This window comes from Pelecanus crispus, chromosome 1, assembly GCF_030463565.1.
Source record: "Pelecanus crispus isolate bPelCri1 chromosome 1, bPelCri1.pri, whole genome shotgun sequence".
NCBI lineage: Eukaryota > Metazoa > Chordata > Aves > Pelecaniformes > Pelecanidae > Pelecanus > Pelecanus crispus.
In genome coordinates, this window is record NC_134643.1 from 202,166,155 (window position 1) to 202,193,409 (window position 27,255).

Consider the following 27,255-nt stretch of genomic DNA (forward strand, 5'->3'; position numbering starts at 1 on the left):
TTAAAAGCTATGGGTGAGGGGATTGTCTGTCAGCATGACTGAAGCGGCCAAAGTTTTTTCGTAATTTTCGAGAATTGCCCTCCTTCAATGACTGTCCAGTGACTGCTTCAACTTCTCCTTAAAGAAACTAGTTGTGAGAGTAGAGAGAATGGGGTTCAAGGCACTGTGTATTGGCAGAATTAATATCACTATCCAGGAAGGGACAGTGTCTAGGAAAAAAGGTAAGATACTTCATATGCTCTGTTGTAGGAATGCTAAAGAAGCAAACGTCTTTATGTCATTTTTACTTTATGTCTTTTATTTTAATTCATGTCACTTTATATATTTTTTGTGGAATGCTATCATAGTATTATTTTTACAAGAAAGGGGTTTGAATTCAACATTGCTCATTGTGGTTTTCACTGAGTTCACCAAGGGTTTTCATGAGAAGGGGGAAAAAAAGAGCTTTTCACCAGAAAATGTCTTTCTCTCTATCTACTGGTATTTAATAAAAGCACTAAACATGAGCTGAAGTCCAGCTGTCTTTGGGATAGTAGCTAATATAAATCCAAATCCCATACCTATTTCTTACATGGCAATTTTCATCAGTAGGTTTCAAAATGCCTTACAAAAGCTATCATTATTTTTTTTACAGAGGGGAAACTGGAGTACAGAGGGGTGAAATGACTTGCTCAGAGGACCATGAGCTGAGCTGTGTGGAGCCTCACCACCGTGTATCCCATGCCAGCCACAGTCATACATCTTCTGAACACCTTCATGATGGCCGTAGGTTTTTTTTTGACAACCTACATGTAATCACTTTTCTCTTACTTACGTGAATGGAATTCAATGCTCCCAATGAGGCTAAAAAGGTTTTATGATAAAATCATTACAAATTTACTACATTTCTTTAATGCCTTTTATATTATGGAGAATTATTTACCAAATTTTCTACAAACATGAGGCAACGATTTTCTGGAATGACAATGGGAGAGCAGGATGCCTTTATTACCGTTTTATCTGTTAGCAGCTGCAAGGTTAGCAGGGCTGCATATAACCAGTGCAGTGATGGAGAGCTGTGAGATTGTACATTACAGCTCCTCTGCGGGCTGGTAGGGGAGAGTGTGTGCTGCCCTGAGGGAGCAGGGAGGGCCCGTAGCCTCCTCAGAACCCCCTGGAAATCATTGCCTGCACTTCGAAATGTGGTGTCTGGGTTGCTTAAAGACCCTCCTGTTATAGTTTTGTTTCCCCGATGATCAAACTGATGGACTTATTCATACATATTGCCATGGGATTTTGCAGCTATAGTGAGGATAGCCTCTTCACTGGATAGCTTATTCTGGTTCCCACCTACATACATGGACTGAATATGTTATGTATGTACTTTAAATCTCAGTTTCTGAACATAGAAAAAGTCAGATATTTTGGGCAATACTTACTCTTCACCCATGGTTAGCTAGAATTCCTTTGGCAGAATTGGTTTGGTTTAAAATGAATCTTTAACAAAACAAACTGCTCTCTTACGCAGCATTACCTGGAATTTCCATCTGGAATAAGGAGAGGATTTCAATGACAAAGACAGGAATCCAGCAGATGGCATCAGTGAATATTATTTAAAAAAAAATCAGTTGGCAACAGCAACATCCCTGCTAATATGACTCTTTACTTCTGATGTCTGAGGGGCAGTTTTCTGAACAGAACAAAACATGCTGACTATGAAAACACTATGATGATGGAGGCTAGCAGGTTCACACCTGTGAGGAAACAGGATTCAAAACAAATGGCATTGAAATGGTCTTTCCTCTCTTCCCTTTCTCCCGACCACTTCTCTGTTTCATTCTCTTCCATTATTTTGTTATAATTTTTACATTAATGTATCTGTAGTGCATTGATACCGATTTTACGTTTGAAACAGCTCCTCAGTATTGTCTAGTGTCACACAGCCTGCTCACATACTGCGTGTTCCCATCTGTTACACAGTGAGATGTGAATAAGTTGTAAGAAGTTACTATAGAAACACAGTTAATGCACAGTATGGGTGGGCTCGTGATTCCACAGAGATCTGGTCTCCTGACTAGAAATGCTGCAGTAAATCTGAAACAGAAACCACCTGCAGGACTCTCATGTAGTACAGAAAGAACAACATATTCCCCAGCAAAGTGACAAACTGATCTGAGGTGTGTGTTCATTTCAGACTGGCTTCCTCGATTCTGTATAAATATCCATCCCAAATAACTGATGGAAGAACATGTGCAGAGCAAGCTGCGCAGCTTGGATTTTAATTGCACTGCACTGTGTTGCAGAGCAAGGCTTTTAACAGTTCATCAGATGGCAACTCCACGGACTGGAGTACTCCAATAAATAGCTGAGAGCTGTTGAAGGAGCCATTTATGCCAAGATCCCAGCACCTGAAAGCAAGCTCTTGCTCAGAAATATGGATTTAAACCAACTGAAAGAATTGGAAATTGTAATAATAATAATAATTACATAATAATTTTATCGATGGGAAATCACTACATGAATCTGATTTGACATGTGTATTGCCTTTTTTGCTTTCTATTCAGTATAATTCTAAAAATCTAGTTTTATCTTTTGGTATGTAGCTTTTTCATCTTTTTGATATCAAGAGTTAAAATGAGGAATAACTGTTAAATGTATATCTACGGGCAAAATAACCCCTATGGCTCTGCAAATGCAGGTCAGGGAGAAGATCTTTTAGTAGCAGTTTGAATAATTTGCAGTCTTTGCTGTGAGTGAGTGCTCTGAGGCTGAGCATGAGCAGCTCATGCGTATTTCAGGCTGAAGTTTCTAGGTTTTATCCTGTTCATTTCCAGTTTATTTTATATGTATATGTTTAATCACTATTCTCTGCCAGTATAATGTACATAAAGCTACACTTCTAACGCGTCATCCCATATTATTTATATTATCACTGTTTTCTGCAGTCCCATGAGGGCTATACTGAGTAGTAGTTGAAGGTTGCTGATTTTACTCAGTTATAAAAATGGAAAGGTTTCAAACCATTAGGTTGTACACACAGTATTGCTAAGTAATTTCATTACCTCATTGTTTTTCAAATTACTATTTCCTTCTATGTCTTCTCCTCTTCCTTGTTACACTCACTTGTGTTTTGTTCAAATTAGATGCTAAACTTTTCAGGTGACACAGACCCTTTTACGTGTGTAGGCAGCACACAGCACATGAGGCTCTGCTCCTTTTGTGGGCCTTTGGGAAGTATTACAAAATGAACATTAATAGTGTAGTGAAAAGTGAATCTATCAGTGAGTGTTGTGTAGACTGACTGCCAGTTTTTCTAGTAAAATATTTTTAATCAGTAAGTATAGCATAGTAGAAATTAAACTTACCAAGAAAAATACCAAAGGAATAGCAAGCAAATACCAAGGGAATACCTGTTGCCTCCAGTTTTGTCTCTTTGATCAGAATTCAATGGGAAACAAACTCCATTTTTCCATAGTAATTTCCAAAAACGTCCTCATCCTAGAATGGAATTATTGCTATGACAAACCCAGCAATCCATATGGATGTAAGAATCACTACTGTCTGCTGGTTTCGAGGGTGGATATCTGAAGGGAAAGACAAATCACTAAATACTTTTCCAAGGTCAGATATGTCAACAACATGCTCTGTAGACGGCATGTCAATGAACCCCATGATATTGCATGGTAAACTTTCCATCCTTAACACAGTGTATTGTTTATACTGTCCATGGTATTTAACATAAGAAACTCCAGTGAAGAACAAGTACACCCCCACAAGACAATCAGCACCTATATAAGAAACAGATTTCACAATTTGCTGAAAAACATCAATAAAATCCTTTAGATATTGTATACTTCTACATTTAACCAAACTCTAGCTGGCATTCAAAAACAATTTAACCCTGTGATTGTGGCATCAGAATTCATGTGCTGTGGGGCTATGACCCCCTGGTCACAAACGGGAGAGTGGAAGCTGGTGTCAGGATATGAGAGTGGAAGTGTTGCCAAACAGGGCTCCCATGAGCATGCAATGATCTGTGGTCAAGCTCCCTGGCTGTGGCCAGGATGGTGGCTTTTGCAGACAACAGAATACTATAGAATCATAGAATCATAGGTTAGAAATATTTAGGTTGGAAAAGACCTTTAAGATCATAGAGTCCAACTGTAAACCTACAGCAGTTGGACTGCCAAGTCCACCACTAAACCATGTCCCTAAGTGCCACATCTACATGTCTTTTAAATACCTCCAGGGATGGTGACTCAGCCACTTCCCTGGGCAGCCTCTTCCAGTGCTTGACAACCCTTTCAGTGAAGACTGAATCACTACAATGGCTGTATTTGGCACACAGGCAGCCAGCCCTGGAGAGAGGCTACAGTAGGGTCTGGGCCCTGCTCATGGTATGGATACTGCGGTGGCAAAGTTTCAGCCAGGAGCAAGCTGGAAGCATCTCAGGCAGAGTGTGGAAGACCTGGCAGGTCTATGGCACGATATAATATATGCATGGCACTATATAGTATATGCATGACACTATATAATAAATAAACAGGAGATCTCCGATATCTTGCCTGGAATTCACTTCTAATTTTACATATCCACAATATGTATCTACTAACAAGGTGAATTAATTCTACCTGACTTCAGCCATTTGCAAAGCTGAAGATCTGAACCAGTTGGGCCTTGGCTGTCTTTACAGTCAATGAAGTCAACAGATACTTTTGGGACATGATTCATTAGACCTACTTTGGATGTCTTTTTTAGATTTAGGTAAATTGCACAATTCATTGACTATAGAGTGCAAAGTGACTAGTTCATAGACAGCTGCACTGTAAGCATCTGAAGTTATGCAAGATAAAATCTTTCCTGTGTGAAGTTAACATGCAGTCAGAAGGCAGAGTTTGTAGGCTTGGCTAACTGGAACAAAGAGAGGGGAAGTAATAATAGCTCTCATTATGTTTTTAGAGGGTTAATCACCAGAAAACAGTGTCACACTATTGCACCATAAGCTTGTAAGGAAGCAGGATTTGGCCACAGCAAGTATGAATTTGGTCCCACATTTCTATTGGCTCAAGGATTCTTAATTTGGGAACAACACACAACAGGGTGTGATGCGATCTTTTGGAAGTACTCACAATTTGAAACATCCAATTCAAAAACAACAGAAGCACTTATTAGTTCCTGTGCCAAACAAGGAGATAGGATGATTTGACACATCACAGAATAAATTCAGACGGCAAGTAGTCTAACATTAGCTAGCTTGTCCATAATCTTTAATGCAGAATGACTAGTAGTAATTAATAAAGTAAAAAGTTTAAGTTCTTTGTACACATCTTGACTACCCAAAGTCAAGGAATTGAAGTACCTTGGTTATTTTTTGACACTCACTTTCATTTAGAATATCAGAAAATAGTGCAAAAATAGATAATGCGTAATATTTTTAAATGTTTTGAAACTAGTATGTATCTAGAATGCAAACTGAAATTATTGGAACATACATAATGTTACGTATTATATAGAATATAATGTCATAATACAGTATACAATACCATATTAATATATTAATTTTATTAATGTACTAATCAAATCAATGTATTATGAATACCTTTAATACATACTTAGAAAATTTTTATAGACATGGCGTGCGTCTCGTTTTCTGCTTTGATAGATGATCTCATTCTGATAAGATTTCCAAAACATGTAGTACAAGCTATGATCCACACAAATACTCTCAGAACATTGTTAGCTAAGAGGTCTTCAAATGATGAAATCCCATCTGTTAATGATGTGCATAGTCACACGTGGAGTCCTTAGAATAAATAAGTGAAACTATTTGAAGTAGCTGAAAGTAAAGAAATGAACAAGTAATGCTGCTGATTAAACACAAGCCAATGTCACAGTTATGTACCAGTTATACAGTTAGGTGCAAGGAACTGGAAGAGAATAAATTTTGACAAAATAATTCCTAGTGCATATAAGGGGCATGCTGTAAGAGGTATTACATCAAAGGAGGATTTACTTAGGAGGTTGGTAACAGCTCATATACTTTTGGTCCCCAGTAACATGCTGGTGGTAGTGGCCACAATGACCTGTGATTTTCTTTAGGTTGCTATAGTATGCAATTAGGCCATTGCTCTTTGTTCATGTACGACTGGAGAGGAATGGTCAGAGCTGGTATATTTTTTGTTTTCACAAACCTTTTAAGAACTTTGCTTTGCTACTCTTAGTTTGTTGTCAGTGTGCAGGTGGATGTTCTTCATGCTAAGGTGCTCCAAAAGCAGATCTTTTACTGTCCTTGGCAGAAGGATTTTGCCTGCCTTAACAGATTGTGGAATGTCTGTGGCATGACTTACATTTGGTAGTGAACATTAACACATCTTAAATGTTTCAATTCCTTGACCATTATTCAAATAAATAGTTCTCTGCTTCAGTGGCAGTGCACTCATGAAGAAGGCTTGTGGGACAGGACATAAAGGCTCTACCTCAGTAAAGCCTGCTAGAGCAGGGTTGTTTTGAAATGTATCCTTACATCCCATTGACGTCTGCAAGATTTAAAAATATGTTCTGGTATATATAAAAAATAAAACATGAAGGATAGATCTGCAAATAAAATTCTGATGTGATATAATTCTAGCTGTGAAATATATGATATATCAAATTTTGCATGTTGATGTGGTCCTATTGATTGTATCCACCATCTGCTGGTGAGTTAAGTGGACAGGAGCTGATCTGAGTTTTATTTTTCAAGAAGTAGTAAAGAGTAGAGGAAAGGGTATAATACAAGCTCTTTAGAAATAAAGTCAGAAAGAACATTGCTCGGTTGAAGAAGATGCTTACATTCATGGCATAGAATAAGCAAATGTAAAGATTTGGGAGCGATTCTAGACTGAGAGACCAAAACCAGAAGGAAAAAATAAGCCTGAAGATTTCTCATCAAGAATGGCATTTTAATTATTTAGAGAGGCAAGAGATATTTGAGTATATATCCTGGCTGGCATTAAGTGTGGATGTGTGGCACTCCTAAAGCCCTTTGCCTCAGCTCAGGGATTGTAGTTCAGAGGCACCTGGTGCTACTGGCATCTAGCTGTCACATACTGTGAAGGAAAAAGGCATGCCTTGTGACAGCAAATCAAGATGTCTATACAGCACATATTCTATCTTCTCTATGAACATATATGGCTTTTATTCATGACCAAAATATAATCACTTTCCTGTTTCTTAACTCACTTCCCAATTTTGGTGCACATGAATGAGGTATTCTACTTGTGCCTGCTAAGCTTAAGGCTACAGTAACTCCCAAGTAAGCAAACAGTTTTATTTATTCTGCTTCAGCCAGAAAAAGAAGTATGAAGGGCAGAAAAACAAGTGATGTGGTATGATCTAGAAATGAGGGAACAAAATGAGGAGCCTGTTTCCTTTACCTGTTTAAAATAGTGAAAGATTTAATCTTTTTTTTTTCAGAAATTGGGCTACCAGTGCAATTCATATGGAAAAGCAACGCCCTGGGATGGTTTTGGACATTTTTATATGGACCTCCCACCCCCTTAATTATCCCTTATTTATTTTGCATACATACTTGTGGGAGAGGTTCCTCATATGTTGAAACATTCCTCCATTTATATTTAGAATCTCAATCATTTCCAGGTACCTGTAAAATATGTAAAAGTTATGATCTGTAAATAAATTGAATGAAATACGGCTTTCAGTAGTTATCAAATTTTGAATAAAACAAACAAGCCTTTTCTTAAATCATAGGTCTTAAAGAAACTACGTTATGGAAAAATCCTGACTATATTCAGTAGGAATGATCCTACGACTGTTCATCACATCGAGCTTTTTACTGGAAGATTTTATCGCGAGGATGCACATTTAGCCTGAACTCCCTTTGTAGTTATGCCATTCAACAACCAATGCAATATCCATTAAGGGAAGCACAAGAAGTGGCTTGCACAGGTTTTTGTCACTTTCCCTGCCTGCTAAGCTCAGCTGCTCACAGCAGTGTGATTTAAAATCTTATTATTATAAACCTTGGCCAGAGGGCCTTCTGACTAACAAAGAAGTCACAGAACTGAAAGCACTAATAAGCCCAGAACAGGCAGACATAAAAGACAGCTTCTGCTATGAGAATCAGAAGAAGGGAGGGAGAAATAAGACAAGAAGGCAAAATGTATAATTGTCCCAGCTTTTCCTTGGGGAAGCGAGAATTCCCTTCCATTGTTCAAGGTAAGATTGACCTGCAAGCTTTTGATGACAAATCTAAAGTACTGGGAGAAAGCTGTGGGCCTGCTGAGGAAAGACAAGGACACTGAAGATCTTCTGGGTTTAAATTACTGGAAGCAGCTCCTGTAGACAGTACAGACAGACCTCCCTTTGGAAGGACAGACAAACATACAGTCTAGTATGCTGAGGGAAGCTGAATATTTTGTCACGTTTCTGGATTTTGCACAAACCATAGGTACTAGCTGCCCAGCAGCAGAAGGTGCAGCAGTGAATGATTCAGTAACAGTCTGTTCAACTAGAAATACAAGTCACTGAAGAGTGGGTGTTTGCAGGTGAGGGCCTGGGCCTTCCTCCATGAGCCACCCAAAGCACTAAGATGAATTATATTTTTTTATTTTATTTTTAAATTTTGTAGATTCAGGCATCTGGGTTGGGTTTTGTTTCACCTGACATTAGACCTCGTCACTGGAGCTGTTTCCTTTAGAGTCAGTGGACAGAAGCATGTTAGACATAGCTAGTTTAAATTACTTGTCCGCAAGGTTTCTTTTTGTCTGCTGACTGTAGAGGGAGCCTCACAGAGAAGAAATCTTTAGCAAAATAGACTAAAGTATATCAGAAAATTTAACATTACAAAATATTAGTTTGAATAACCAGGCCACATAAAACATTCAGCTTATATCTGCATTGGTTAAATGAAGAGGGCCAAGATGCGGGCATAAGCAGCTATCCATACTGCCTCATCGTTTTGTCCCTTGTGAGCTAGTTAGGCCAGATGGTTATATTTACTAGCATAAATGGAGCCTAGGGACCAAAGGCACTTACTAGGACTACTCACTTACATGACATGCATGTGATGAGACAGAGGGATGATTACTGTGCAGGTACATTCCTCCCTCCCACCCCAAGAGTGACAGAAGAGCACAGAACCGAAGGAGAAGGACATAGTTAAGGGCAGATGTGGTGTGTTTGCAGCAGATGTAGACTGCCTTACACAAGGCAAGAGAGATGCAGAGCATTGAAAAGTGTTCGTATGGAGTGCCATGAGGCAACCTGCTTTGCCCATGTAGCTTGCTGAGAAAAAAGCATAAGGTGTAGAGGTATGAAGCAGGCAACCAGGGACTGGGGACACCTGTAAGCAGAAAAGTTATACAAAGTTTTGACTTCTGTTCTGCTGTAATACAAACAAGAACAGGACAAAAATGGGTGTATGTAACTATCCAAACAGAGGAAATGCCAATAACAATTAAAATGAACCCTGAAAACAAAATAATGGAGAAATATAGCCCTTCCCCTGTCTGTGACATGGCATGATTCAATAGAACTTGCTGGGTGAGCAGGACATACACTCCATACATCAGGGAAATGTGATATTAAATATCAGTAAAAGGAAAAGGTTTGTATAATGTCACATGAATGCAAGCAAAACCCGTGCTGGCACTGAGGGCCTTAAAAGCATTCAACTTGATAAAAACCCTAATGGTGATAGAGCCATGAAAGGACACTTTGTGTAGTGAATATATTCAGTAAGCATTTCCTGAAGTGTCTGAAAGCAAAGCTTCATTCTGCAGCATCCCAATAGACCTTCAGTCTACAAATTCAGTGGCAAGAGTGCATGTGTTGGAAGATTAGCAAACCCAGTAAGGCCAGAAACAGGGACAGAACTTCATTATTTTGCACATTTGGCTATAATGGAAAAAGAAAAGAAGCCACGGGAATAGGTTTTTGATTAGCTGTGATCCAAAAAGGAGGAGAAACTCCTGGCATAACCAAAGCCAACTGTAGCCACCTGACTGAGGCAAAAATGCTAACAGAAACCCGCGATATTGAGTGAGTCCATTGCAGTAGGCAACTCAGTGCAGGTACTGGCATACTTGGACCGCAGTGTATCATTTTCACCTCTCCTGTTGGGCAATAGCATTTCAAGGGATTTGACAAATTATCTCACAGGTGATATTTTAGGGAAAGGTGTGTGAAATGTTAGAAGAGTGAGAGGAACTGAAATCTGTCAATGGTGCTCTAGTAACATGAAAACCAAAACCTGTTCTATTCATATGATGCAGCTGGCATAACCTGAAACTGGTTCATAGAATGGCAAAGCAGAGTATAGATGATATATTTTGATCATGATTTAGAAAAGGAAAACATCACAATTGAACCAAAAAGAAAAATAACAAAATTACCAAGCCACGCTATCTGCTTAGATAAAAGGCACTTGGGTTGTCATATCCCTTTGAAATGACTGTGATGAAAGGAGAAAAATAACTTATATCTGTAAGAAACTGCATCCAAGGATTCCAAATAAGGTTTAGAAAGAACATCTTCGTCTGGTAAAATGGGAAAGGAAAGCCTGAATTTGAAAGCCCTGATAGAAGAGATGAGTGATGACTTCTGCATTTGTGACAAGGACCAGAAACGAACTTCCGGGAACCTCTGACTTGCAGCCCAGAAAGCCAACCGTATCCTGGGCTGCATCAAAAGCAGCGTGGCCAGCAGGTCGAGGGAGGTGATTCTGCCCCTCTGCTCTGCTCTGGTGAGATCTCACCTGCAGTACTGCATCCAGCTCTGGGGCCCTCAGCATAAGAAGGACATGGACCTGCTGGAGCGAGTCCAGAGGAGGGCCACAAAAATGATCCGAGGGATGGAACACCTCTCCTATAAGGCCAGGCTGAGAGAGTTGGGGTTGTTCAGCCTGGAGAAGAGAATGCTCCAGGGAGACCTTATTGCGACCTTCCAGTACTTAAAGGGGGCCTACAGGAAAGATGGGGAGAATCTTTTTAGCAAGGCCTGTTGTGACAGAACAAGGAATAATGGATTTAAACTAAAGAAGAATAGATTTAGACTAAGCATAAGAAAGAAATTTTTTACAATGAGGGTGGTGAAGCACTGGAACAGGTTTCCCAGAGAGGTAGTGGAGGCCCCATCCCTGGCAACATTCAAGGTTGGGTTGAACGGGGCTCTGAGCACCCTGATCTGGTTAAAGCTGTCCCTGCTCATTGCAGGGGGGTTGGGCTAGATGATCTCTAAAGGTCCCTTCCAACCCAAAGCATTCTATGATTCTGTGATTCTGACAGATGTGACGATGTGTGTGTGGCATCCATCCAGGCCTTATGACCAACACAAACAGTGTTATCACTATGGCTGTATCAATAAGACCGTGAGAGTGCTCATGTCCATTATAGGAAAAGATTAAATCCCAAGTTGTAAACCCCAGAGCTTTGGTCCGAGGGCAGACATGCCTTTGGTACCTAATCTGGGATCAGGGATTCCTGTATTTCCAAAGAACCTAGTATGTGTTCCTGTCTCAGTTATTCCCAGCTCACTGAAGAGACCTTGTGAAATTATCCCTCTTGTCACTGCGGTTAGAGAACCTGATGTATTGTCTGTTTCGCTTCTGGGAAAACACAGGGTAGATTCTTTTTGACAAGAATTTCAAATTTTATTTGAGGATTTGATTTGGCTCTTGTCTGGGCCCAAGCCAAGTGGCATTTTTTTCCACAAGATTTTAAACTTCAAAATCTCTTTTTTGGATTATATACTATATATATATTGTATCTCTCTCTCTCTCTCATATTTTGGATTATACACCCATGAAATAAAACGCCTGTCATCCTGCCAGCAAGGCTTCTGGAAAAATGATTAGTGAGATCACTTTGTTCTGGTTAATTCTAGCCCAGTTCAATTTCAGGGTGGGGGGTGTGCGTGTGACATTATGTCTGTCTCACATTCTTTGTTCCTGTACTACATGTTCTGAGTTGGAAATGTAGATCAGACAATCATTTTGACAGGCAGGCAGGTGGTACTATTACATTGGCAGTACCATATCTATCACGGTTAATGTGCTCTCAGATTGAAATAACTACACTTTTCCTCGCTGGTCAAGGTTTATATAGCAGCAGAACACATCTCCATCCATATTTCAAAACAATGTCCTGTCTTGCAATTACTGTCTTGTCCATGTGGTGGCTTATGGACTAGAATATTGATATTTGCTGCATTTAATTCTGTGCATAATAATGAAACAAAGGGCTGTAATGCACTTCAAAAAGAATCTAAAAGGAAGTTATTCTGGCACAGCTGCCACATAGTTGACTCAGTTATCTGTCAAAAAAACATTTGAGGTGCCCTGGAGATGCCCATTTGAGATGCTCATGTAGAGCTAGCTGGTAAGACATACAAGACCTACAAGAGACCTGTGGCCTTCTGGATTAGCAGGTGATGGCCAGATAGGATAGATACCCAAGGGCATCTCCAGCAGCATCAGGCTCCTATCTGTGGGCAACTTAATAAGCCAGGGTGAACACAGTCACTGGGATCTGGAGAATGGATCATCTCAACCTAGACTAGCTTTTGGTTTGCTGAATGGCTCTCCAGACTAATACTCCATCTAGTGTTATTTGGCATGTCCTGTGGTATCTGAGACATCTGTGTGGGCAGGCAGACATGACACAGGACTCATGAGAGTTCAAAGACTTTCTGGAGTGGGGATGCTGTAGGGGTGTCAGATAACAATAGATATCTCACCTGTGAGCAACTGAACCAACCTCCTAAATTCTGCTCTTACTGTAATGACTTAAGACACATTGCTCACCTTGGTTACCCTTGGACAGTTAAGATATAGGGGTCTACAAAACAGAACTGAATATTACCCTGTGTGTTGACTTACAGTATTCACTGTGTGGCACAGGAGAAAAATATCAAACAGTGAGTTGCAGGAAAGCTGTTCAGATTAATCATTCAGATTAATTCAGGAAGTTTTCCTTTTGCTTAGGAAAAAAATAGCATGAATTTAAAAATAACATTTGGTTCTTCTTTTGGACAGCTTTTTAAGAAAAAGCCATATGGCACATAATGACAATTTAAAAAAAGGAATTATAGTCTTGCTTTTCAACTCTGAATCAAATGAAATTGTAAAGTGTACTTTCAGATGAGGGTGAATCTTTGCAAATTAAAGAAGAAATAAGAAACTTCTGAATTTGAGCTTTGTGTAAAATACTTAATTAAAAAATATGCAGCTGAATGATCTGCCCTGTGGAGTGAGTAATTTATCAACCAACCCAAAGCAGAGTTTATAGAAGTTCTAAAATACTTGTTACTGTTTATTTATGTCCTTATCTGTCCAGGTGCCCTAGCTGTGCTTGTTGTGCAATTTGTTCTTAATTTATGTGTTTTGATTGCTTCTAGGCTTAAAATTTGTGAATAGCAGTAAAACTGAGCAAACTGTATAGCTGTCATTAGTGTATTTTGGCCTGCTACCTTAGGGCATTGAGCACTCCTGTAGGAATAGAAATTTGAAGTACACTCAGCATCTGATAGAATGGCAATTAATATTTCACATGCCTTTTGTAATTGATGAATATTTCTCCTGGAAAGAAAGGATATTATTTAGTTTACTATGTTAGTAAAATATTTCAGCTTTTACTTACAGTGACTGAAGCTGCTGAAGACTTTCAAAGCAATCAGAGAGGTAAGAAAGTGGATTGAAAGACAGATTGCTAAAAGAAAGAAAAACTGTTCCTTATTTTATTTCAGGAAAAAGACAAGCTAAATTATTACATTTTTTAATTCAGCTGGGAATTCTCATTTATAACTTCTAGCTTTTGTAAATACTTCATGTCTATAAAAATATAACATTGCAATTTTGTAATCATGTTGCTGGACTGATCCCTTGGAGAAATAGAGAACAAAATCAATCAGGTTCATCCTTAGTATTCCACCCATCCCTTTCAATACAAACTTTAAGAACTCTAAGACTCAGATTTTCTCCTTGTTATAAGTGAGGAGGCATGCTACCTTACTTAAAATTTTAATAGCAGCAAAATTATCTGTTATCATTACTTCAATTCATCCAATACTTCCTTGCTCTGATTTTATCCGTAAGTCACTTTGAAGCCAGTCGGTACAGGCACTGATGTTTGGCGATTGCTAAACATGGATCATTTTAGCTATGATTCATCATAACTAATTCAGCTGAGGTATCTAATTTGGAAACCTGGTTGCCTGAGGGTCTCTCTATAATTTATGAACTTAATCATTGCTGAGAGGTGAGATGAATCAAAGCCTAATTACATAGATGTGAAGCTTTCACATTTAATATAGGTAGAACATAGAAAACAAAGAAAAAAAGAGATTAAAAAAATTCCCACAGTAAATTCAGTTCTGAAGATCGGTATTAGTGAATGAGTTTTCACTACGCCAGCAAATCAGTCTTTAACAAATAACATCATTTGCTACTCTCCTTCCACAAACAGTAACAGCCTGTTTCAATCCCTCATGTCACTCCAGTCACTGACAGCTCCCCTTCTCCTTCAAGCTTTCTCTTCTCTTCTCCGCTTCTGCACCTTCTGCAGCTGTTTTCTCTTTCTGCCTAAACATGTCATGCCAGATAATGAGGCAACCAAATCCCAGATGCAGTGTGACTACTTTATATGCAGATGAGCCTAATGCATACGCGCTTATCCCCAGGGGAAGTGGCAGTCTCAGATCATAAAGTAGGTGCCTCAGTTCCCCAGACAGCTACTGGGAGAGACTGGTTCACCTCCAAAGCACAGAGACGCTGATGCTGCCCTAGCTATCTTTCTATAGACTGTACAGGGAATATAGATACCCTCAGTGTGTGAGCCAAAGCAACTGAAAAATGTAGTATTGGCTCCAGAGGACCCAGCTGAAGCTGAGCACTCATATGCCCAGAAGGGAGGGAGCCCAATGGTCACTGGGGCAGAGAGAGACCTTGATTTTCAGCCCATACAGCTACCTCTGTTGTAAAACCTGGGAAGTCTTGGAATAAGTTTCCCCCCTCCCCCCAAGCACTACCTGCATCTCCCTCTTGCCGGGTACCTTTCTGTCCTTCTGCCTTTGATTCCGCATGGCCTCCTGCCTCGCCTTGGGCTGGAAAAGTGCAATACATTCACAGATTACAGCCATGTAATAGCTCGCACTCTGTAATTTAAAAATAGATTTTAGGAAGCTTGCAATTCCCCCAATTCTTTTAATGAGGAAAAGGTATTTGCAGGCAGAAAGCAAATTCAATTTCCATGAAGAAACCTGTAAAGTAAAATATAGATTAGAATAAGTACTTTATGATTCAATTGAATATGGGGTGCTAATTTCATGTTTCAGTATGACTACTTGGCTTTTTATTTTTCTAGTGTGTTAGAAGTTACGCAGGACCCTGGTTAATTTTTCCAAGCCGTAACAAGGTGTGTTACTGTAGTCAGTGCAAAAGAAATCTACCCAAGACTAAGCAGTTAAGTAAAACTTCCCTTAGTTTTAATTACAAGCAAGCAATTTACAAAGTAAAAGAGCAACGTGGAATTTTATTTGATTAAAGGCTCTGGGATTTGCTATCCAGACAGAAATTTTACATGTTCAAATTCAGGTTTTTTTTGCTTTTGCTCTCACTGTGATTGATACAGTCCCACTGCAGGGAATTCCTGTTCCTCGCTGGTAAGACACCACATGTATAATATAAGGAGTGGTTTGTATTTCTTAACCTGCAGTATTTTTTCTTCATGAACATGATCCTCCTTCAGATTCTGCGTTTCCTGTCCTCTGTATTATATGAGTTATAGCTGAATATAAAAAGTTAGAAATGTAAGTTATTACTGTATACCAATACATTTAATTTTAGCAGCAACACATTTTTGTTCAGGTTCCCTGCAAGGGGAAGCCCCAGTCTGAAGGAGGAATGGATTCAACAAGAAAAAATATCCACAGGTTGAGATACAGGCATGCTGTATTGTTTCTGCTTTGTGATCAGATTGCAAGTCCCAGGATTTAGTGGAATTTAAAAAGCACCTGGTGCTCATGATCTGATCACAAGGCAAGAAATAATACTGCATGCCTATTTCTTATCTTGTTTGTTGAAACAAGTGATTGTGACAATTGCCAGAGTGTGCCATGTGACTGTGCATACAATAATTTAATTAATTATAAAGAATACCTCCTTGACAAAAGCACAACTGTCCTGATGAGGTTTTATACATTGAGACAAATCCTGCATTGAGCTCTGTGAGTCACACATATTCAAAAGGTTTTTCTTGCTTTATTTTTATACTCTTTTACTTAGAATACAGTGAGCGCATCACATTCCAGGAAGGTGGGATTAGTTAAGGCCTTAATATGATTGCCTTCAAAATCCCTGAATAACAATAAGGAAAGTGGTGTTATTCATGAGTTGTGTAATAGTTTTGCAGGAGGGAGTTTAAGCTCTGGGCTAGTCATCTTTTCTTTTTACCTTCCTTTATTTATTTCTTACAAAATTAGCCCAAATGTATTACTTAGTTTTGAATATGAATGTAACTACCAAACAAAGCAAATCATATCCTTTTCTTTGTTGTGTTTTAATCTCTATTTAAGGCCCAGCTTGACACCTATTTCAGCAATAATAGGCTAATACACTGGCATTTCTTATGTGTAATCTGTGTACCAGAATACATAGAGACCACTAGGTGGAGATTTTACAATAATTGTAACACATATCTATAGATCCTAAGTTATACTTAGGATAAACATGCATTCACAGTAACTGATTTAATTTTCATTGGGAAACTGAAGCGAAAGACAGAATTTTGCTAAGCTCCCGAGAGCCATGAGAACAAGAAGCAGCTCTAAAGATTTATGTTGGCAGAGGACTGTGGTATTTTGTAGACAGTCATTTGAAACACTGTGAGGTTCAACTTTGGCAAGGTTGTATTTTTTGTCACACCTTTAAAAGCGCCTTGGTCTAACAGAATAAACAACAGATTCTGTCTATGCAGAAAAAAATATATTAATTTATCAAATAAATTGTTTGCATAATCTACTTACATCAAGTTAATAAGAGGCATTTGAGTACAGATCTTGGGAAGAGACTCAAGTGAATTGTTTATCATTGATGTTCATAAATTAAAACATGGTTAGAAAGCAAGATGTTTTATCATACTTCTAACAATATGTAAGTGTAAGAAAGACATGCAAATGTAAACTTTTGAGAGAAGAATCCAAGATTAGATTGCGTTACATTGCTTTGGAATTTAAGATAACTTTAGATTTTACAGAAACTACACAAGAAAAAAGATTTTTAAAGCTACCAGTAGCAAAACATAGCACAAACAGTTATTTTTTGATACTCGCTTATTAATTTATTTTATTTATAAGCAATGGATACATTGAATGACTGAGAAATATGCTAAATTGAACAATTCAGGAAAAAAAAAGGTGTTCATTAAATCATTTGCATTCTCAGTATGCGTAATGTACATTTTCCACACATGCTATGCCCTTCCTCAAACCCTTTCCCGAGGGAGATGGTATTTCAGCTCCTGCCCCATCCATTGCTTCAGTGCTCACTCTGTGGAGCCAGGTCCAAAGGCTGCTGGTGCCAGCTCTGATGCCAGCAGCTGCCCACCACAAGCTTGGCTGAGACAGTTGAGTCAAGGGACCGTTGAAGACACAAAGCTTTTCATCTTCTTTGTCCTGAGCCAAGGGACTAGTAGCAGTTGGCGATAGGATGAGAGGAAATGGGCTCAAGCTGCGCCAGGGGAGGTTTAGGTTGGAAATTAGGAAAAATTTCTTTACAGAAAGGGTGGTCAAGCATTGGAACAGGCTGCCCAGGGAGGTGGTGGAGTCACCATCCCTGGAAGTGTTCAAAAAACGGGTAGATGTGGCACTTGGGGACATGGTTTAGTCTAGTCTGCCCTTGATTGGCTTAGAGTAGACTTGGTAGTGTAGGTTAATGGTTGGACTGGATGATCTTAAAGGTCTTTTCCAACCTAAACGATTCTATGATTCTATGATTCTATAAAAATCTTCTGCTAGCAAAACCAAGTAATTTATTTCCCTGGATACTATTAAGAACAGCTGCTAGCTTTTCTAAGAAACCAAGGTTATACTTTTCAGTTGCTGGTTTACTTGATGAAGGTGATGGAAAAAAAGCTTATAGGACCTCACGTCTCATTCCCTCTTACTGTAAGTTCTGCCTTATATGGAATTTTCTGTTATAGTCCTCACAGTGTATCTGCCTGGGAAATTGTTCAAGCACATGAATACTGTTCCACTTCTCTAAAAGGAGCTGCTAGGTGTCTGCTGGTTGTATCCAAGAATTTCCAGTTTAGATCATGAGTTTCCTGTAGGCGTTCTGAGAAGACAGATACGATTCTAAACAGGTTTACAACTTCAGGAATGTGCTTGAGTTTTAAGAGAAACATAGTAAAGATAGTCATAGCATGGAAGATGCCTATGAGAAATCCAGATCCAAATTTGGATCCAGACGTGGTAAGTATGGGGAGTTGATAAGCATGATTCCTTCATGAAGAAGATGTTTGAAAGTCTTAAAGAAAGAAAAAAACTTTGAGGAAAAAACAAAAATATAGAGAGGAAAGCCACTTGGATATTGAACAGTACCAATAAGAAAATTTGCAAGAGCAATACTTACCGAAAAATTGAAGACTTTAGCCCAGTAAATAACTGCTGTGTATTTTCACTATTGGGTTATAATCTAGAATTCTGGAAAGAAACAATAGTTTACTACATCACCAATCCTTGTAAAGAAACAATGAAAAAACAGCTGAGATGAGCAAATCATGGGGGAGCTTTTCCTCTGCAAATCCAAATAACTGGACCTAGTTATTATCTCCAGAAATTGAAACATAATCTGTGTGATAAGGAGTTGAAAGCTGCAATAGTTGTTGCAATTTTTTTTTTTGGTGCAGAATGTCATTTGCAGATGTGGCTTTACTGCCTTGTCCCTTTCTTTTTAGATCAATGCCATAAACATATGCACTGCCAGTGCTGAATGGTGCTTTTACAGACAGGGAGAAAATGGGTATTCACAGCCATTTCAATTTGTCTAGATCTCTGAGTACCCCAGGTTTCAAAGTAGTGATACATTTATGACTGAGATACCTGTTGACAAAAACATGTAACACAGAAACTAAAATAACACTATCCAAAAACTGATAGACTGCTTCTAAAGGAAGGAAGCAGAAACCTTTCAGACAGCTGATGAGAACAACCAGAAGGATAAAGAACTGTGACAAGTGATGTTTGATTTTAAAATGCCAACTGAAAGTATTTTAATGTTTCTATCTCCTAAAAAGTTGTTTGTTGTTGCAAGGGCAGTAGCATTTGACTTAATCTTTTTAAATATTTTATAGTTGGAATGATGCTGGGTAAAGCATTAAAAATGTGCTTTTATGAATAGTTTTGCACTGTGCTGGGATGGATCTGTTTTGCTATGATGCAATGGCCAGCTTCGCCTAGGTGTTATACATATGCTTTTTAGACCAAGGTAGACATAGTAAAAATGCTTTGCATTTATATACAGTAAGCTATCAAAATGTCAATACCTGTAGCTTGTTATTCAAAACTTGATAAGGAACCGGAAAGATTAGCCTGATTTTCAAAGGCACTGAGCTTGTATGAGCAGTTGGAAGTGGTAGGGATAGCCGGGTACCTAATAATGCTGTAAATACTGATGTTTGAAAAATTTGGCCAATATGGTTTTCGAACATCAACTAGTGAGGTAGTGTCAGGTACACATAGTAAATGAAGTTTATAATGGGTTGATAATGGCACAAAAAGAAATTCAGTGATTTGTCTTTGCCCCAGTGTGCAATCAGAGTCACAGCAAGAGTTAAAATTCAGGAAGTTCTCACATCTTTCTCAAGCTACTGGAATATGTGGAATAATGGTTGGATGAGACTTCGAAGGGCTGAAGTTTAGATGCCCATTCCTGTACTGTGGAAGGCTGGTTGCTTTGTGATACCCAAAAGGCAATCAGTTATTTAAAAAGGTAAAATAGGGCAATAATGTACTCACAGTTTCTGAAGTTTGCGTAGTCCAGAGAATGCTTTCCTTGATATTGTCTGAATGCAATTGTGTTGTGGAAATCCAGTACAGGTAAGGTAAGAAAGCTAGGATAATCATAATTCCTTAACTTCATAGAAATGCAAATGTTTCATAATCCCATATTTATCCCCTTCTGTCATTTTAAGCACACTGCTAAATGAATGCCTGGTGTAACATCACTGAAGTCAGATTCAATATTTTCCACCAGAACAGAACTTTCTAATGACTTCTTTGAGGCTGTTTTGTATGTGTCTGTCTCCAGGGTGTGTCATGTTCCATTTCTTGTTCATGCTTTTGGAATAGAAGATCATAAGATATAAAAACTAAGATACAAAATAGAAAGCACTAGAGGCTGAGGAGAAAAGCCAGTACTGTTCCAGACTATAGGTATATTATTTTGAATTTTATTAAATGTGAACCACCACTAGCCATCCTTCTTGGCACACTTATGCTAACATATATTGCACCTACTGATGCGACTCAGCTGAAAATTAGTGGCATGTATATTTTGTTTATAAAAAATTGTTTCTAGCACTCTGCCCACTCTTCAAATTATACAGTCCTTTCACGTGACTGTTGTTCTTGAAGGCTGCTGACTGCTTTTGGATGGAAGGCGGTTTGAGCTCTCATTAGGAACTGTCGAATGAAAGGCATACGCCATCCACTCAGAAGCAAGAGCTAAACTCAAATACTGTGTCCTTAGGGGGTTTATGAGGATTTATCTTAAGTCTGGCATATGAATTCTTACCCTTGGAGCTGTCCCTGTTTTCTTATGTAGACTTCATACATGCTGGCTTTGTACGTATGCCTTAATCCTGTAAGAATTTGTCTGAGGTATAGGGCTGATTGATTTTTTTGTTATGAACAACAGCCACATTACAACATTACAACATTACAACAGCTATATACAACAGTCATTCTACCTGACAGTGTAATATATATGAATGCCTTCCTTCTTCATAACTCAACGAAGGTCAGACTAGTTCCTACAGGAACTCGGAGGAAGCTCTATTGAAAGCTCTCCAAGTCAAATTCCAATAAGAAGGCCATCCTACTATATAAAGAACATAGAAGACACCACCCAACTTGAAAAAAAAAAATGTACTAGTGGTATGTGAGAGGGTTGACTACACAGGAGAACTTGTCATGTATACAGCTACTTGCATAATTTTGCAATTGGTTTCCATGGTAGCTTAGCATCAAAAAAGAAAGAAAAAGGGGGAAAAATTAAAAAGATGCTTTATTTAACCTTTTAAAACAGTAAGCTGCAGTTTCATGACAAAATGATGGTATTTCCTATTAGGCAGACTTATTTTCTGCTTACTTATTTTTCTGTGGCAGGTAGCAAGACTAGACCTTTGTGTATTGCATACAAAACTGCCTGCATCTGTGCACATCTGGCTACACTGGAAGACCAGCATGATCAAAACATGAGTTTCAAAGGCAAATGCCATGCTGTACTGTTAAAAAAGTGATCACACAAGTGGCTGTATGTTGATTTTGTTCATTCTATACACTTCAGGACTCATGTAATAATTTAATAAACTGTCAAGATACTCACATTTTCTTTACCTTTGTACACTTGCTGAAAATGTCATCTGGAAGAGAATGGATCTGGTTGTGTGAGTGACCTAGAAGTAATTCATAACTGATGTTTAAATTAGATCTTAACAGGTCAGTGTTGCAACTGCCAAAAATCATACCTTACATCTGGGTGCAGCTGACACAGGGTCAGAGCCCGGAAAGGACTTTGGGCACATTCCATTACGTTACACTGGGTGCAGTATGTTGGGTACATTACCTTGCCTGTGAAGCCTGGGTAACCTCAGCTTCCTTGTCACCTGTCCTTATTGTTTAAATCCTGAGCTGAAGCTTGAGTGCCCTCCTGGGATTAGCTGGGAGGAGACAGGCCTCCCTTTGGTCTGTTTAGAAAGTAAATGTACTTGGCTGCTTGAACAAGCTAGCTGAAGGCCAGCAAACTCATTGCTGAGTTTTAAGACTGGCCTTTTAAAAATATTTTCCTTTGGTAATCCAGAAAAATGTTTGAGAATTTCTCATATTAAAAAGTATTCAGCCACATATAAATTTTGACAACCTGTAGGACTGGAGCTGGCAAAATTAAATAGGGAGCTGTCAGTCATCATTAAGAACCAATAATCCTGAAATTCCTGCTTTGGTAACTTCAGCAATATTTGGTGGGTGCTCATTACCCCAATGCTGGCTGCACAGCCAGTGATCTTTAGTGAGTGGCCTGGGGTTGACAGGCTTTAAGCAAAAGGAATGATGAACCCAAATAGCATTCAACTCACCTAATTGTAAACATCTACAGTGCAAAATGCACATCTCAGCTAACACCCCAAGCTCTCTTTAAAGGAGAGAAGTAAACATGTTCTGTGTGCAGTTCATATGACCTGTATTAGATGACTGGTTTACAGGGTTGACACATATAGTTTGTCAGACGAATTCCACACTGAAGTGGGCCTCGCAGCAAAATGCTCACAGTGTTCACTACATATTAGTAAATCACCTAGTAAATACCTATAGTGGGTCAACCTTTTCTGCAGTCTCTGAATGCAGGGGGCCCGTACTTGGTAGTCTAACACTATGCAAAGTGTATTTAGGCATCTCTTTGTAAAGCAGCTTTATGCTGGAGAGCAAAGGGAACTACTTACAGGAGGGTTACATTACTTGAAACAAGTGGAACAGACTTCAAATTAACAGCAACACATTCTAGTTCTGTTTCCATGCAGCTGCAACCTTCTGGGTATTGGTGGAGACCTAGGAAAAAGAATTTTTGAATGAATGTCTTACCTATGACCCACCAAGTACATCTGATCAGATGGAGTGCCATTCTGAGACCTCTTTTTAGAAAGGGATTGGACATCTACATGCAGCACCCCCAAATTACCTTAGTAAGGCTAAGGCTATAAAACAGGAAGGCTATATGTATATATAAGGCTATATCAGGAAGGCTATAAACCACTGATGCTGCACTTCCTAGGATTGCAGTGCTTTACATGTAATGAAAGCAAACGTAAGTAAAACATCAATCAAGTTTAACATCCTACTGTCCATAAGCTACAATAAGGGTAACTGAAACACAACATGCACTTGATGTACCTATAAATTTATATATACATACAAATGAGAACATCTGAGAAACTGCTGATGGAGCAGTTTCCACTAGAGAATGCAGACTTGTTTAAGTCACTATACTTCACTGAGAAATTGTATGCTTTGATTTTAGTGCAGACCAGAGGGAACACAGCATCTAAACTTGCCTCTTCCTTGCCAAGACACTGTCCTTGCGTTCTGGGATTTAAGGGAAGGGCTTTTTGGGTACCCCAGCTTGGCAGTCCATCTGAAGAGCTGTCCCAGAGCTGTAATACTTTGACTGAGCTTTTGGGTTTATGACTCTTCATCAGTAGACAGGAAGAAATATTTCAGAAAGGATCAACATAAGACATTTCAAGATTTTAACAAGTTGGTTGTTTTTTTTTTTTAATGTTTCATAGAGAAGCTTTTCTTTTTTCTTTTGTTCCTGAGTGGGATGAAAACAAATACTGACTTTCCAGAAGTTTCCAGGAATGTAATTGCCATTTTCCTGCAACTTTATAAAGCTGCAACCTGCCACTAACAGGTAAATTCCACACTGCATTACTCTGCTCTGCTGTGGTATGCATGCAAAAAGCTCTGGGAAAGTAAAGGTGTTCCCTGAGCACATCTAAAATGCCAAATATCTCTATAATTATAGTAAATATATGTATGCAGTGAAAAGCCTTAGAAATGTAAAATATTTTAAGGATATTAATAAGGGCATTAAGATTAAGTTAGAATTCTTCTGACAAATCCAGATAATTAGGCTTTCCATGAACCGTATCAAAGATACTTGCCCATCCACTGTTATCTCCTATAAAAAGTGTTAATGTTTATCAGCTGTACTTTAAATTTTCTATCAGCTTTTAAAGAAAACCAGAACATTAATGCCAATTTGTCTGTGGGGTACATGTGTTTTCTTATATGGGATGGAACCAAAAGTAAATCTTCAAATGGATTGTTTTTATTGTCTTTTCTGCTGATTATGAGTAACATTTATAAGACCAAATTAATAAATCTCATGTAAATTGAATATCAGAAGTGTACCAGACTATAAACATGGCAGAGAGAGAGAGAGAGAAATAGAGATAGAAGTCTAATATTGATGCAAAATATTATTAGAAGATGAGTTGATAAAAAGAACTGAATGCTAAAGTATTATTAATGTAGTGGAGAAACTCATACTGCAGTACATGATATAACATGGAGCGTTACAAATTATTTACAGTGAAAATCTACAAATGATAATGGAAGTGTTCTAGAACAAGACTGAAAGTCAGAAAGTGGCTCAGTAAAAACGAGAAAGTTTACATCGGTTTCAGTAAACTAATGTTTGGTGATCTCAAATTTCAAGCAAAACCATGGAAAATGATGAGAACAGATCATTACTGGACCAGCTAAATGTATAGGCAATTATACAAGTTCTAGGAGATTTGAGAGAAAATCAGTTAAAGTTTATACAGCTTAGACTTTTTTTTTTTTTTTTTTAATAGATTGGGAGAAGGTAGGAATCTCTGTTACATAGGGAGTGTATCAGTTTTTGGGGCAATCAGTACAGCAGAGTGCAGTTTGGAGCTAACGGCACTGGTACATAGGTGAATAGTAAACAGGAATGGTGCAATGTGGAAAGTCATAAACACAAATGACTACATCCAAAGATGGTAGCTGAGGGGTGATGGGAATGAAAAAGGAAAGAGGCACAGGAGGATGATTTGAAATACCTAGAAAGAAGAAAAGGAAGTGAAAGAGATGTAAGAACTTCACTAGGAGGCAGGTGGGGAGGGAGGATACAAAGCAGGAGATGACAGTAGAGTTGACACAGTATCTTCTGACCCAACATGCTTCAGAGCCACAGAAGTCACATGTGGTGTGGAGGGAATCATGCTCCAAAATAGGGATCATTTATTAGCCAAAGAAGGAGATTGGTCTCATTGATCTCACTTCCTCTTTGCTCTTCTGGATTGACAGTGGGCGTGGAGATTAATAAGACAAAGACGAATGCTAGTGTGATCACCACCAAGTGCGTAGGTGCTTATGATACACATATACCAACATATGTATAAATCTAAGACTCTTACAACACTTGAAATCATCACAGAATAAGAATACTTCACTTATACTGCTAGAAAGTCTTACTGAGCATAAGTACCCCTATCTACGTGCAGGAGTTTGTGCACCCACTTTGGAGGATTCCCCACACAGATATACAGTGATTACCCACTGTCCACAGCAGAGGATAATATAATAGGGATTCTACAGGAATCTCACCGCTGGAGTCTGCCTGGGGCGTGCTTTTAGACAACCTGTCAGTTTTCTTTGCTGACCAGCATGGTGTAATACCCCCATTCATTGAAGAAAAGAAAATATTCAATTACCTTGAAACCCCCAGACTTGTCAGGCTTGTGGATCATCTGCCGACTATTAGTGATTCAGTGTGTATTAGCTGGAGGAGCACATCCCACAAACATATTTTCTTTCTGTGTACTTACAGATGTTGCATTATTCACCACAGTTCTCTTCGTCTCCAACATTCTCACAGTCACTTATACTATCACAATGAAATGCCCACGGGAGGCACGTAGTATGATATCTGCATGGAAAATAACCCTTCTGGCAGACAACACCAACTGAAATGTCTTCCATCAGCCATGATTCTGAGAAAATATGGGAAGACATTTCCTCTATAGCAGAGTATGTTTCAAATTAGAAAGACCTGATAAAACCACAACCACAGCATGCAACAGAATATTTTCATTTTTCACTTTAAAGTGCATTGTATGTAATTTTAATTCTGCCTCTTGTGTTACAGTGTCAGCTACAAATGGCTTACCACCACTGAAATTTAGAAGAGACAGCTTAAAGTTTCTGTTTGTTTCTCTTCTCTCTTTCCCATCATCTGCAGAACACATTGCTGGTCAGAAAGAAACGTATCAATGTACTTTCCTGGTAGACTGATTCCTCAAAAGTGTGAGCATTAAGTAGCAGAACCCTGCAGCATGGCCAGGGATGGACAGGGAGGTGGTACTTGGGTGCTCCTGGCTAGGGGAAATGGAAGTCTCACGTGAAGAGAGAATTTCCAGCTGGAGCATGTGGAAAGCCATTTCCCATGCTGAAAACCACTGGGCAACAGGGAAGTGTCCACTTACACATCAGAGAGGTACAACTACTAAGAACACTTATTGGACACAATTACAGTAAAATCTTTCAGCAGTTGGCAAGTCAAATCTTGGTACGAATCTGCAAAAGTGGTCTCAGATTTATGTCTTTTGGGACTTTTTTTTTGCAATAATGCAGTTACATTTTTAGTCTTGTAAATCACTCATTTAGACAAGATGTTCAAAGCAAGAGAATAGTTTTTATGTCTATTGGCACACATCGCAAATGACTGGTTTTCTGCAGAACATTTGCAGGAAATCTGCTCTATTGTTTCATTACAGGTATGGAATGTATGTCCATTTGCAAAAACACTTCTTCCTTTTCACAAAGTTTACAGGAGCTTTTATGGCCAAGATAAACTAATGAAAGAATGCTAAAACCGCAAAAAAGCAAAAAAAACAAAATAGGAAAGTTCTTTGTATCACACAGAGCTGATTCTGTTTTTACTCATTAGCAATGCCTTTGAAAAGTGAAGTTCAAATTTGACAAAGCAAATTTGATTATAATCTTAGTTGAACAGGTAGAAATGTCTATGGACCCACCTTGCAAAGACAGACATGCTGACTGTAGACATATGAGACTCCTATGGGACTATATACAAGATTAAAATAAAACATATGGGATAAAATTATAGGGAGGAATGACAGAAACAAAGTGAAGTAATCCGATTCCTATGAGGCCGATGGACAATTAGGGTCTATATAGTATCAGAAAGGATGGAAAGAGCAGAAATTCAACTAAACGGTAATCTTTAAAAACTGTGTATGTTTTAGTCTTATCTAACTAACACTGTCCTAATAATACTGGTTTTTGTATGATGCAAAGAATTGAGATTGAGACACAATGATAGGAGATGAAACATATAGTTGATTCCAAACTCAGGCTTGAGATCCAAATTCAATTAATTTTGGAAATCTCATCAAGAAATGCCTTGCCTTTTAAGTGAGATAGCTCTAACATTCTTTTGCTACAAAACTTAAAATA

General features: G+C 38.6%; 1 protein-coding gene across 1 annotated transcript; it reads right to left on the reverse strand.

Moving 5' to 3' along the window:
- Positions 1–25,758, reverse strand: RXFP2 (relaxin family peptide receptor 2). Its single transcript, XM_009492993.2, is given in 23 exon segments — positions 1–209; positions 1,514–1,592; positions 1,595–1,695; positions 1,698–1,739; positions 3,373–3,447; positions 3,450–3,573; positions 3,576–3,621; positions 3,623–3,767; positions 5,588–5,802; positions 7,550–7,621; positions 13,617–13,685; positions 13,786–13,857; positions 16,247–16,330; positions 16,999–17,069; positions 18,607–18,644; positions 18,647–18,675; positions 19,003–19,074; positions 19,990–20,061; positions 21,581–21,667; positions 22,692–22,797; positions 23,588–23,712; positions 23,866–23,929; positions 25,623–25,758. Coding segments are annotated over 23 exon segments (2,133 nt in total).
- Positions 25,759–27,255: the final 1,497 nt, after the last annotated feature.